General features: G+C 43.2%; 5 protein-coding genes across 5 annotated transcripts; 2 read left to right on the plus strand and 3 right to left on the minus strand.

Moving 5' to 3' along the window:
• Nucleotides 1-454: 454 nt before the first annotated feature.
• P175DRAFT_0443268 (RNA-binding protein) lies at nucleotides 455-1,584 on the minus strand (the record flags this gene model as incomplete). Its single annotated transcript, XM_040894174.1, has 5 exons — nucleotides 455-507; nucleotides 559-928; nucleotides 983-1,082; nucleotides 1,136-1,192; nucleotides 1,502-1,584. 5 exons carry the CDS (start codon nucleotides 1,582-1,584, stop codon nucleotides 455-457), a joined length of 663 nt encoding a protein of 220 aa, XP_040750054.1.
• Nucleotides 1,585-2,177: 593 nt separating this feature from the next.
• P175DRAFT_0503463 (putative mitochondrial carrier protein) lies at nucleotides 2,178-4,078 on the plus strand. Its single transcript, XM_040897643.1, has 5 exons — nucleotides 2,178-2,704; nucleotides 2,754-3,074; nucleotides 3,125-3,403; nucleotides 3,462-3,598; nucleotides 3,670-4,078. The coding sequence occupies exons 1-5, from the start codon at nucleotides 2,606-2,608 to the stop codon at nucleotides 3,890-3,892; spliced, it is 1,059 nt and encodes a 352-aa protein (XP_040750055.1). The 5' UTR covers nucleotides 2,178-2,605; the 3' UTR covers nucleotides 3,893-4,078.
• A 517-nt stretch (nucleotides 4,079-4,595) lies between these two features.
• P175DRAFT_0503465 (60S ribosomal protein eL18) lies at nucleotides 4,596-5,728 on the plus strand (the record flags this gene model as incomplete). Its single annotated transcript, XM_040897644.1, has 4 exons — nucleotides 4,596-4,599; nucleotides 4,733-4,837; nucleotides 4,908-5,275; nucleotides 5,328-5,728. 4 exons carry the CDS (start codon nucleotides 4,596-4,598, stop codon nucleotides 5,403-5,405), a joined length of 555 nt encoding a protein of 184 aa, XP_040750056.1. The 3' UTR covers nucleotides 5,406-5,728.
• P175DRAFT_0443468 (glutamate-5-semialdehyde dehydrogenase) lies at nucleotides 5,642-7,124 on the minus strand (the record flags this gene model as incomplete). The annotated part of the gene is made up of 3 exons (XM_040894180.1): nucleotides 5,642-6,540; nucleotides 6,602-6,763; nucleotides 6,824-7,124. 3 exons carry the CDS (start codon nucleotides 7,122-7,124, stop codon nucleotides 5,642-5,644), a joined length of 1,362 nt encoding a protein of 453 aa, XP_040750057.1.
• Nucleotides 7,125-7,457: 333 nt separating this feature from the next.
• P175DRAFT_0503467 (putative COP9 subunit 3) lies at nucleotides 7,458-10,037 on the minus strand. The gene is made up of 5 exons (XM_040897645.1): nucleotides 9,465-10,037; nucleotides 9,160-9,396; nucleotides 8,664-9,110; nucleotides 8,445-8,597; nucleotides 7,458-8,387 (listed from the first exon to the last, which is right to left on the minus strand). The coding sequence occupies exons 1-5, from the start codon at nucleotides 9,624-9,626 to the stop codon at nucleotides 7,908-7,910; spliced, it is 1,479 nt and encodes a 492-aa protein (XP_040750058.1). The 5' UTR covers nucleotides 9,627-10,037; the 3' UTR covers nucleotides 7,458-7,907.
• Nucleotides 10,038-12,017: the final 1,980 nt, after the last annotated feature.

Below are 12,017 nucleotides of genomic sequence, written 5' to 3' on the forward strand. Positions count from 1 at the left end.
CTGATCAGGACGATGAATACCATGTCGAATAAGTAACCGGTGTCAGAGTTTATGAAACACTTAGCCGTAAATTTCTGTTGCATCTTTCCCCCGCCTTTGCTTCTCTTCTTTTCTTCGGTTTCCCTGCCGATAAATGAAGTGCAACACGCAAAAAAAAGTAAAATAAAAAGAACAGAGGCGGGAAAAGCAAAACAAAGTTAAAAGGAAGAACATCCCTCTGAATCGAGGAGATCAAGGAAATCGCGGAGGGGGTGAAGAAGGGGAGTGATTGAAGAGGGGAAGGGCTAGAAGAAGATGTAGGAGACAAATAATAACAAGCCTTTAGACCATATACTAGTACACCTTGCGACAGCATTGAGGGGCTTAACGCCTGGCAGTCAGAGCCGTCAGCATACAAATGACCTAGGATCGATAAAGTGGAGTCTAGGCCCTATGCTCTGTTCGCAGAAAGAATCTACTCAGCAGTATCAAGCTCATCATGCGCAGATGTCAAGGGATCTAAAGCAACTGTTTTGGTTAGTACAGGTATACCAGCCAGTCTGATAAATGAGATAATACCTTTTCTGTCTTCACCATTTGGACCGTTCTCACGTTCATCCTCGCGCCGCTCGCGATCGTCGTCGCGTCTTTCACGATCTTCTTTAATATCACGATCCCTCTCATCGGGGCTGCGAGAACGGTCCCGAGAACGATCACGATCACGTCGATCGTAGTCACGGTCCCGGCGATCATAGTCGCGGTCACGTCGCTCATAATCGCGCTCATGTCGGTCGTAATCGCGTTCATAGCGATCCTCCCTACGAGGCGAGTACTCCCCACGAGCACGACGCGGGGATGGGGAACGACCACGACGTGGAGGTGTACGGTCCCGACGACGGTCCCGGCCAGAGTCGAACCGCCAAGAGGCAGAAGGGGGAGTCCTAGCCCACTGGGAATGTGTCAGTGGGAACAGAACGTATGCATGCATAAGAAGATATCTCACTTCAATCTTTAATAGGTCATCGCGACCAATTCGCTTGTTATGCATCTCATGGTACGCATCATCTGCATCACGGCGACTCTCATACTCCACAAACGCGAACCTGGTGTTGTTAGAAGCTCGAACATGAAGGAAGGGAATAATATATAGGCATACAGCCGGCTGGAAGGGGTTCGTGGAGCAGGGATGTCACATCGGACTAAGCGTCCATATCTGGTGATCAAATTAGTATCAAGTACATTGCAGGAAATGAGTCTGAAGATAATGGTGGCTGAGAAAGAGACAGTAGGCAAGGAAACCCAGGTCCTGGGGAAAACGGGGAAAGAAAGGGATGTTCCCGGGGAGGTGAGAAAAAATTGAAGATGATCAACGGGACAAGCAGGCTTTTCTCATAACATGACAGGAAATATCTCCGGCGTCGATATTGCGAGACCCGACCGAGAAGGAAAGCGTAGGTGGATGGATATACGATTCGTATCATATTCTCATGGTAGCGTGTGGTAATCGACGAGCGGGACGTACCGTTCGAATTCGTAGGCAAGATCGCGAGCTCGGGTACCGTGGCCGAAGCCGGTGACATAGAGGGTGGTACCAGGGCGAGACATTGTTCTGTTCAATATACTCGTAGAAGTGGGATGGGGTTTCGCGTTCGGCTTGGGAGCCTAGATGAGGTTATGAGAAGAACAATTGGGAGCAAAAGCGAAGAAGTAAGGGCAATTTTAGAGGGCTACAGAGGGCTAGATGTGCCATGAGCGAAGCAACCTTATATGGGGCGTGAATAATACGTAATAATTCTGGCTTAGTTAACCCCTTGAAATCAGATTACCCAAATAATACCGGCGGTAAAATCTTGACCGTGATTCATATTAGAACTCTACCTAAGTAGTAACTAGTAGTAGTAGTGGTAAGTACTAAATACCAGTGCTACTCATTTTAGTCCCCAGAATTTCAGATTTCAGAATGAATTTCAAACCTTCTTGACTTGAATAGGTCGTGAAGTTCTAGTTGTACGTAGTTGTCTACTCCGGGGTAAATTACCACCGAAAATACACTACTAGTACTAGTTAGTAGTACTAAGTATCAGCGAGCTTCGTACAAGGCAAGGTTCCAACTTCAAAGTGCCGATATAAGGAACTTAGTTATTAACTAGCCGTGCTATTAATATTATCCTCCTGTACTCCGGAAGTAACCCCTGTATGGAGGATCCATTACCTAGACTCTTATACCACAACCAACATCTTTGTAATCACCATCCTGATAACTAACTGACACCCTGATTCGATTCGTCACGTCACTGCCTGTCTCCGGGGCGATCGCTTCATTCTTCAAAAACACCAGACTGTCTCTATCCACTTGTTCGCCCGCTCATTGCATCATGCAGCTATAATAATACACACATGGCTAGTGCAGGATCAACGGAACAAATCCTCCAACCTCTTTTTCTCGCTGCCACCCGCACCTGATATATATCACCTCGGCGCCTGTTCTGTCTATAAAGCTCCATACTCAGATTATAACGAACGGAAGGGGCATTTGAATTGCGGGGGTTTTCAGGCTTCACGCGATAGCTACGGCTAGAAGCTCTTGTCGCCCATAGAATCAGTTTTTCGCAGACTTCATTCCAACATGAGTTTAGATCGCCAGGAAGCAGCTCAGCGCGATGGGGGGGCGGAGCAGGGTGCTCTGTCGAAACTTTCACAGTTCCCCCCTTCAAACACTGTCAAGGTAGGATGGATAAAGGATAATTTGGGATATTTTCGCTCACTATCCCTAGGAAACATTTCAAGAGAAAACCCCAACCTTCCTTGATCAGGCTAAGACTCGACTTGCAGAGCCCATCACCGCAGCCTTCTTTGCGGGAGGCGTAGCGGGTGCTGTATCCAGAACCATTGTGTCTCCCCTTGAACGTTTAAAAATTTTGCTCCAGATACAAAGCATCGGCAGAGAAGAGTATAAGTTATCTATATGGAAAGCCCTTAAAAAGATTGGGAAGGAGGAGGGCTGGCGTGGTTTTCTACGGGGAAACGGGACAAACTGTATTCGCATTATCCCGTATTCCGCAGTCCAGTTCGGGAGCTACAACTTTTACAAAAGAGTAAGTTTGGATAAGACTATGATGTAGGAACGGGCAATAACTATCTTCAGTTCGCTGAAACATCCCCAAACGCGGACCTATCCCCATTACGCCGACTTCTTTGCGGAGGAGCTGCTGGGATAACCTCAGTAGTCGTCACTTACCCTCTTGATATTGTCCGGACTAGACTTTCTATTCAATCGGCTTCTTTTGCCGCTCTCAGACAGGAACATGTTGGCGAAAAATTACCGGGCATGTTTACGACTATGGTCTTAATTTATAAAAATGAGGGCGGTTTCGTTGCTCTTTACCGTGGCATTGTACCAACTGTCGCCGGTGTCGCGCCATATGTATGACCGAAACACAAGATGAAGCTCGGTAGCATAACTTCATGCTAACTTAGTATAGGTCGGACTCAATTTTATGACGTACGAATCAGTTCGAAAATACCTAACGCCCGAAGGAGAAACCACACCGGGTCCTTTGCGGAAGCTCCTCGCCGGAGCTATTTCGGGAGCAGTAGCGCAAACATTCACATATCCATTGTAAGCAGCTGTGGACCTTGTCAAGGTTTCCGTCCTCGACCTCAATTTCAATTATATTAATAAACTTCTAGTGATGTCCTCCGACGGCGTTTTCAGATTAATACGATGTCCAGTATGGGTTACCAATATACCTCCATTCTGGATGCGGTGAGAGTTATTGTTGCTGAAGAAGGCATCCGCGGCCTTTTTAAAGGCATTACACCCAATCTTCTCAAAGTAGCGCCTAGTATGGCGAGCAGCTGGCTTAGCTTTGAATTGATTCGGGACTTTCTTCTTCAGTTGGACGAGAAGTAATAATCATTGGCGGCGGATCACCTTGCCCATCAGACCAATATTTTGAACAGGTCGACTACGAAACTATGGATCTAGTGCTCTATGATCGTTGGATCGAATGCAGCGAGTCAGAAGGCTCGCGGCTCTTCATGGCCTATATCTTGAAGATTCTGTAAAGATACACTTTTTTTTTTTAGAGAGGATGCAAGCGAACGAAATTTCGCACGTTCTCAAATAGAATATCAGATTTTGGTGTCCTCTGTTTTGTGTGTTAGTCAGCTAAAAAAAAAAGACAACTAGAAAAGAGAGTGACAATCGCCTTTCATGCCACAATGATGTCTATGTATGGTGGCAAGTACAAAAAATTATACTCCGTACTTAGCCAGAAATCGGCGTGGTAATACGACTTGTCAGGTGATTATAATAGTAATCGTCACAATGCCTACAGATAAGGTAAGCAGCCCCAAAAAAAATCTTCTGACCCAAAGAAAAAAATTTCACGTGAATAAAGTAAATTTCTCTGAATACCAAATAATACATCCGTTCTTTGAGGCAAACCTTGTTTTGTTACCGTCATTTCAGCTCCTTCCGGATACGTACTAGTGTAGGGCTCAACCCGCACACACCGTCCATCTGAAAATCGTATACCAAAACCCTCACCAGCTTCACTTTGCATACGGGTGCGACAGCCAGCTAACTTCTAGGTCCGACAATCTCAGCAGCCATGGGTATGTATTATTGAATAAACAGAGCCCTTACTATCTATTAAGCAGATTCAATTGGAATCACCTTTCTATTTGTTGGCGTGCTTTCAATATTCGAGATTTGTGCAGTGATTGAGACTGATGATCGTGTGTATAGGTATCGACTTGGATCGCCACCATGTGCGCAGCACCCATCGCAAGGCGCCAAAGAGCGAGAACGTCTATTTGCAGGTCTTGGTGAAGCTCTATCGCTTCCTTGCCCGTAAGCTTTTCCCCGAATTTTTTTTTTATATGTGAAGAAGTGGGATTATAACTGTGGGTGTAATTTGCAGGCCGCACTGAATCAAACTTCAACAAGGTTGTGCTGCGCCGCCTGTTTATGTCCCGTATCAACCGCCCTCCTGTCTCGCTCTCCCGCATCGCCTCCAACGTGACCGACTCCCACCAGGGCAAGACTGTTGTCGTGATCGGCACAATCACCGATGACAACCGTCTCCTGACTGTTCCCAAGCTTTCCATTGCTGCCCTGCGCTTCACTGCCACTGCCAGAGCCCGAATTGAGAAGGCTGGTGGTGAGACTTTGACCCTGGATCAACTTGCTCTCAGGGCACCTACTGGAGCAAACACACTCCTCCTCCGTGGCCCCAAGAACGCCCGGGAAGCCGTGAAACACTTCGGTTTCGGCCCTCACAGCCACAAGGTTTGTCCCTTTCTGTCTCTGCGACCGTAATCTACGACTAACTTTCCCAAAGAAACCATATGTCCGAAGCAAGGGTCGGAAGTTCGAGAGAGCTCGTGGACGGAGAAGGTCTCGCGGTTTCAAGGTCTAAGGGATTGGGAATGCTTGTGATTGTTTGGCAGTCGGGATATTCCTAGATTAATCGAGGCTCTGGCATAAGACTATGTTGTCTTTGGGATACCTCTTCGGGCCACTACAACGCGAGTTCCTCCATCCAGCTTGACTGTGGAGGCAATTCACGGAATTTCCAGTTAGATTACGTCGAACGGAATGAAAAATGAAAATGTTGTTTTGAATGTCATTAGTCCGAATAAAAGACTACAGTATTTACAAGCTTTGATGCTTCCACTTCTTGCCTCCTTCACCTTCGAAATAATCGCCAGCTCTATGACCTTCCCCACGAATCAAGTATTTATAAATAGTCAACCCATCTAAGCCAACAGGTCCCCTAGAATGTATCTTGTTGGTGCTGATGCCGACTTCAGTCCCAAACCCATATCTCATCCCGTCTGCGAACCGTGTTGAGGCATTCCAGAAAACCCCTGCACTATCAACAGCCTTCATGAAACGCTCTGCAGTGTCCTTGGACGAGGTCACAATAATATCCGTATGTTTGGAAGAATGAGAATTGATATGCTCAATTACCTCCTCGACATCGGAGAGTGGAGGGCGAGAGTGAACTGTTTTAACTGCTAGGATAAGATCAAGAAACTCAGTGTGATAATCAGACTCAGACGCATCCTGAACCATCTCCATTTTTTCAGAGGTTAGCGTTTGTAGTAACACAGCTTTAGAGGCTGTATCGCAGCGGAGACATACGCCCTTAGCGATGAGGGCTCGAGCAACCGCGGGAAAGATCGTGTTCAGGACATCCTGATGTACAAGTAAAGTTTCCAAGGAATTGCAAGCTGCAGGATAATCGGTTTTCGAGTCTACAATGACTTTTACCGCGATTTCCAGATCTGCATCAGAGTGGATGTATGCAGAACAAAGGCCGTCGGCATGGCCGAGAACGGGGATTTTTGTGTTCTCCTTCACAAAGCGAACGAGGTCATTAGAGCCACGAGGAATGACGAGATCGATTAGCGAGTCCTGTGCCAGCAGATCGGACACAGCGGCTCGTGTCTTCACGAGTTGAATCGATGACCCCGGAACGCGGGTGCCCGATATAGCTTTGGAAATTACGTGCGAAATCGTAACAAAGGATTCGGTCGATTCTTTGCCGCCTTCCCAGAGATCAGAAATGTAACCAACGCCAAGTAGTATTCAATTATTCAATCGGCATACCTTTTAGAATCGCAGCATTTCCCGATTTTATGGCCAGAGCGGCAATATTCGCGATGACCTCAGGCCGAGCTTCAAATATTATCAACAAGACACCTATAGGACAGGTCACTCTTTCAAGAGTAAGGCCATCATCCAGTAAAGTTCTTAATGTGACATTTCCAACTGAGATTAAATTAGAGGGTTGAGAAACAGTGGGAATACTGGAAGATAATATGAACATACTCGGGTCTTTGAGATTTTTGACACTGAGAATGCCTTGCAACATATCATCATATTTACCTGGTCTTGACAAGTCAAGACGCTTCAACACACTTTGAGTGAGAGTGCCACCTTCGACATCTCGCTTTGCAGCTAGGAGGTCTTTTGCGTTCGCTTCCAGGATGGCATTTTTATTCGCTAAAAGTGCATCATGGAGTGCTACTAGGGCCTCATTGCGATCCGCTTCAGACAAAGTTGCTAAGTGACGAGAAGCGGAGGATGCAGCTTTCGCAATGTCAATCGCGGAAGATTCTGTGAGAGACATTCTTGAAGTACTGGGAATCAATTAATCACCCCCTAGGAAACCAGAGATAGGCAAATTAATTTCAATTGTTGAATTGGTGGAAGTTCTCGCCTTGAAATTGTGCGGGGGTGTCTTTCAGATCGAGCTATTCGACAAAATTCGATTCGGCCACTAAATTATTTACCGTGAGTCACTGCAGACCGCGGGGTAACTATGTACTATAAATCCACCCAAAACCAACTCTAGGGCAGAACATCCAGCATTTCTATATAATCACTCCCCTAGAAAACCCGGGGAATCACTAGAATACAGCAGCAACTAATAGTACCCAAAATAAGTATATCATTCTATCTATCGTCATTTAGTCAAGATGATAGCTTCTTTCACTACCCCACCATCCAAATCCTTCATATAAACAGGCTCTAATCCCCAGCACCAGGAATGCCGAGTATATGGAAATGTAACGAAGAAAAACTACCTACTACGTGGTGCACTTGGCTTATAACTAAGAACATATAGACGGAGAGGAATATACTCATCGTTGCTTAGAATGGGCTTCGTTTAACGAGGAAATCATCCCGGTCTAGTCTCCACAGACATGATCAGTTGCCATTGATGTATCCCGGATAGTTCTACGATCAGACGCTCCTCCCCCGTCTCTCTCGTATAGTTATTAGCCATCTACCGCAATCCCAGAGTCCAGTTTATCCGAACCGACAAGTGTGCGATAGTTCTCCCGACCTACTAGTCTATGCCATGATATTTCTGAACTACAATGCGACACGCAAGGCCAGAATATTCAATTCAATGACCGTCACCCATAAGATCCTCATCAATGTCAAAGCTACCACCTGCTTCACTAGACCTTCCTGTGTTATCCGCCCACTTTTGGCTTTTGGCTAAAGTTTGGAGGTTTTCCTGGCAAAGCTCCAGAATACGATTACTTTGTCGTATTCTCTCGGAAACTGTATTCGCAGCAAGCCCGGCTTCTATCAGCCGTATGCGTACGGTCTCTTCCCGAACAACAGCAGACTCGGGCGCCGAGGAAAAGCGCAGCATTGCGAGACTTTCAAGGCCAGGTAAATGCGATAACGTGGCTCTCAAAGCGTTTGACATCACAAGCGATGCTACAAAGCCTTCAACATTATGGGAATTCCCCGAGCTAGCCGATACCCGTTGCCTCACATCGGCCATTGTGAGGGCAGAAAAGGTTCTCCCTAATTTCAAGACCGTGTACTTATCAAATGCATCGAACAGCTGAGACACGAGGCCTGCATTATTATCCTGGAGACTTGTCAGCAAGAGTAACGCAGTAAAGTAGAAATTCATACTATGACTTACAATACGCCATATAGTTTGCCCAAGTTCAATCTCCGCGCGCATTTTCTGTAGATCACCTTTTTCGAAAGTGTCCGCTAGGGATATGTATGGTTTGGCTAATGACTGGTAAACTCGCATCACATGGGGGGAGATCATCCTAGAGAGGGATTGTAGCTAATAATCGCGGTGCGGTCAGTTCATAGCTCATCAGCATAGTATGATAAAACAAGAGATGAGCACCTTTCCATAACCCAACAAGCTTGCCAGGATCCACTTCTTGTAGGCCTCCGCCATAATTTTACTGACAGAATTTAGCGCGGGTGAGGAAATTACTGCGCTCAAGCAGTGTAATGCCTGGTCCCACTTCTTGAGAGCCATGTAAATCATTCCGCTATAGAGATAATATTGGAGGTGATCCCGATACGTTAACTTGGCAGAAAGCCCGGATACATCTGTAATGAATGCCACGCTCGTGTCATCCTCGGAACATAGAAACGACTCGTGATGTATGGTGTTTACTCCTGTGGGAAAATGACAAAGAAGTCGGTCCAGGATCGGAAGCGCAATTGTATACGAGGCCGAACGCAGAGCGAGCTTGACAAAAATAAGATGTACCGATGTGAAGACGCCGAAAGACAGGTCGAGTTGGCATAAGGCATCTCGGATCAACTTCACTGCCAGGCGTGGCTGTTCATGGGTTAGTTGTAGTTTAGAGATATCTCAAGATGTGCCTTGCCTTTGAAACGGCATGCGCCGCCCTGGCTACGAGCTCCACAAGCTGGCGCCATTCGTGGCCAGCATATCGAATCTGAATAGGATCAAATGTCTTCAGGAACTTTGAAACTCGGGTCCACAATCTACCACCGGGAAGGAGGTCTTCAGGTAAGTCGCTCTTTGTTTTAGCTTGGAGGGATTGGATTTGAAAGTGGAGTATATGCAAGAAGGATAGGGTATGGATTGATGGATTAATATTCTGTAGTCAATTAGCGTGTTATGTCGTTGTAGTTATATTTCTTTGTCCTGATTAAGGGGGTCTCATACGTCTAAATATTCATCAAAATCGGTAATATTAGAAACTACGCCCGAATATTTGCAGTACACGGCCAAGTCTCGCAGTTGGCGATCATAGTTTTCGTCAGTCACGTTAATCGAGAGATAACGGCGTGAAGGCGCTGCAGTAAGGCGTTTAAGAAGCTCCGTCATGTCGAAGAGGAGCTTGTTTGGATAGACATGAATTGAGAAGGGGTCATGTGTTTGCCGCTTCTTTCTATTTCCGATAACGTGTCGTGGAGCTTGGGCTGGTACCTCGTTTGGAAACAGTCCCGGATGAAACCGGCAGTAAATGAAGTGGTGGGAGAGAGAGATCAGGAGTTGGGAAATCACCAATTATTCGACTGCCTGTGGTAGAGCCGGCAGTTGGATCAAGCTAAGTTGGAACTGTCAAAATGGTGAGTGACAAGGTTGCTCAAAGTGCGGGGACGGGCTAGTAGATGAATGCATTACCCGCGCACAGCTTCTGTTGATGCCTGGGCATAAAGTAGTATAGCGCGCCACATGACCCTTGCTGCTTGTTGGATTATTAGGTAATCCTCGGGGTAGCTTAATAGTAAAACACTATAGTAAAAATTGGTAGAGATAGTTATGTGTATTCTCGCTAGGATGATAGTCTTAGGCGCTAATATAATATAGGGGTACCCTAACTATCTTTACTTATTAACTAGCCTCAAATCATCGCTACGCTCATGATAGCTACTATATTAATGCAAGTATGGAAGTTAGAATTAAAATAGGTATTAAAGTAGATATTAAAGGAGGTATTAGCAGGTATCAAGGCATTAAAGCAGGTATTAAAGCAAGTATTAGCAGGCATGAATGTACAGCTCGCCAGGTCGCCAGGTCGCCAGGTGGCTACCAAATTTGACGAGTTGGGACCAGGTAGGACTGGTAATGACCAAATTCTATTACCATACATGACAATACTAGTGGTAAGTCAGTAATATATTCTATAAAGCTGCGGGATTTAAAATTATCTATCTAGTAATACTAGTTATGACTAGTCATGCCTAATTCAAGTAGTAAAATACCACCTAGCAAGACAAGATTTGGTATAGTATACTTTTTATGGTATAATATAGTATATTATTTCTAGTTAAGACTAGTCAAGACTAGTACTTACTTAAGTAAAATATATATCTAGATTAGATTATTATAATTATTTTTAAAAAAGAACTAATCTTATTAATAATTACTAGGTATTACTAGTAATTACTAGAATTTCTAATTTTATTAGTATTTACTAGTAATTACTAGAATCTTTAGTTACTATTATCTAGATAATAAGATATAGATTACTAGAAAAGATTAATATATATTTATTTTTATTAATTATAACTAGAGGTTCTAGTAATTACTAGTAACTACTAATAAAATTAGAAATTCTAGTTATTACTAGTAATATCTAGTAATTATTAGAATCTCTAGTTACTATTATCTAGATAAAAGATATAGATTATTAGAAAAGATTAGTATATATTTAGGGGACTGTTAACGCCATACCCTGTATTGATCCAACCACACCCCTTCCTGATCATGCCACACCCCCTGACCTGATAATGCTATACCTATTCATCACATGATTTTTTTTCTTGCTATATATGGTTTAGTATTAGGGCAATTTTATAGGGTATTACTATTATTACACACATCATAGTATTAATAACTACACCAAATACATGTAGACCACGCAGACTACCAAAATACTACCTAATCTTGTTGGATACGAGAGCTCAGATGATGGTAAGGATACTGGTAAGGTCAGGCCTCAGCTACTTCCTCTACTAACTAACTAGACCTTCCTATCCTGACCAGCAGCCATGGAGTTTCTCAATTTATTTACTATATAGCAAGGATATGTCTTAACTACTAAGTAATTAAAATAACGCGAAATTAACAGGAAAAAAGAGACATACTTAATCTATCTATATTATAGTTATAGGGGGGAATACTAGAATTAAATTAATAAAGAAGAGCACTCTTAAAAAGAAAAGACTTAACTTATAAAGTACCTATATAAAGTATATTTAAAGCTTGGATCTAATAATAAAATATAATATCTTAAGATTAAGAATATTTTATATAATTATAATCCTGCTCCCTATTTAATATATATAAAGCTTTGCTATTATAAAATAATAAAGAAAGAAGCTAATATTAAGTCTTATCTTAATATTAGCTTATTAATAGGTAAAATCCTTTCTACACTATATAAGGATAACCCTAATTATATTATAAAAGATTGTAATATCTATAATTAGAAGTAAAAGTTATAAAATAAACTTCTTAATAATAAAATTCCTATCCAGGTACTTCTTTCTATTATTCTAGAAATTAGTAACTAGATAGTAATATATAAAATAAATAAATTAAATATTATAATAATAGTATTCTATACTTATAAGACTTCCCTATAACTCCTGTAGTACTATCTAATAATTTTATTTATAGATTATATATATTATATAAATTAATATAAGATACTATTATTAGATATTATTAGATTAACTGCCTGTAACAAGACTTTTTATACTAGATTTA

The sequence above is a fragment of the Aspergillus ochraceoroseus genome (genome assembly GCF_002846915.1).
Source record: "Aspergillus ochraceoroseus IBT 24754 chromosome Unknown P175scaffold_7, whole genome shotgun sequence".
In the NCBI taxonomy this organism is placed as follows: domain Eukaryota; kingdom Fungi; phylum Ascomycota; class Eurotiomycetes; order Eurotiales; family Aspergillaceae; genus Aspergillus; species Aspergillus ochraceoroseus.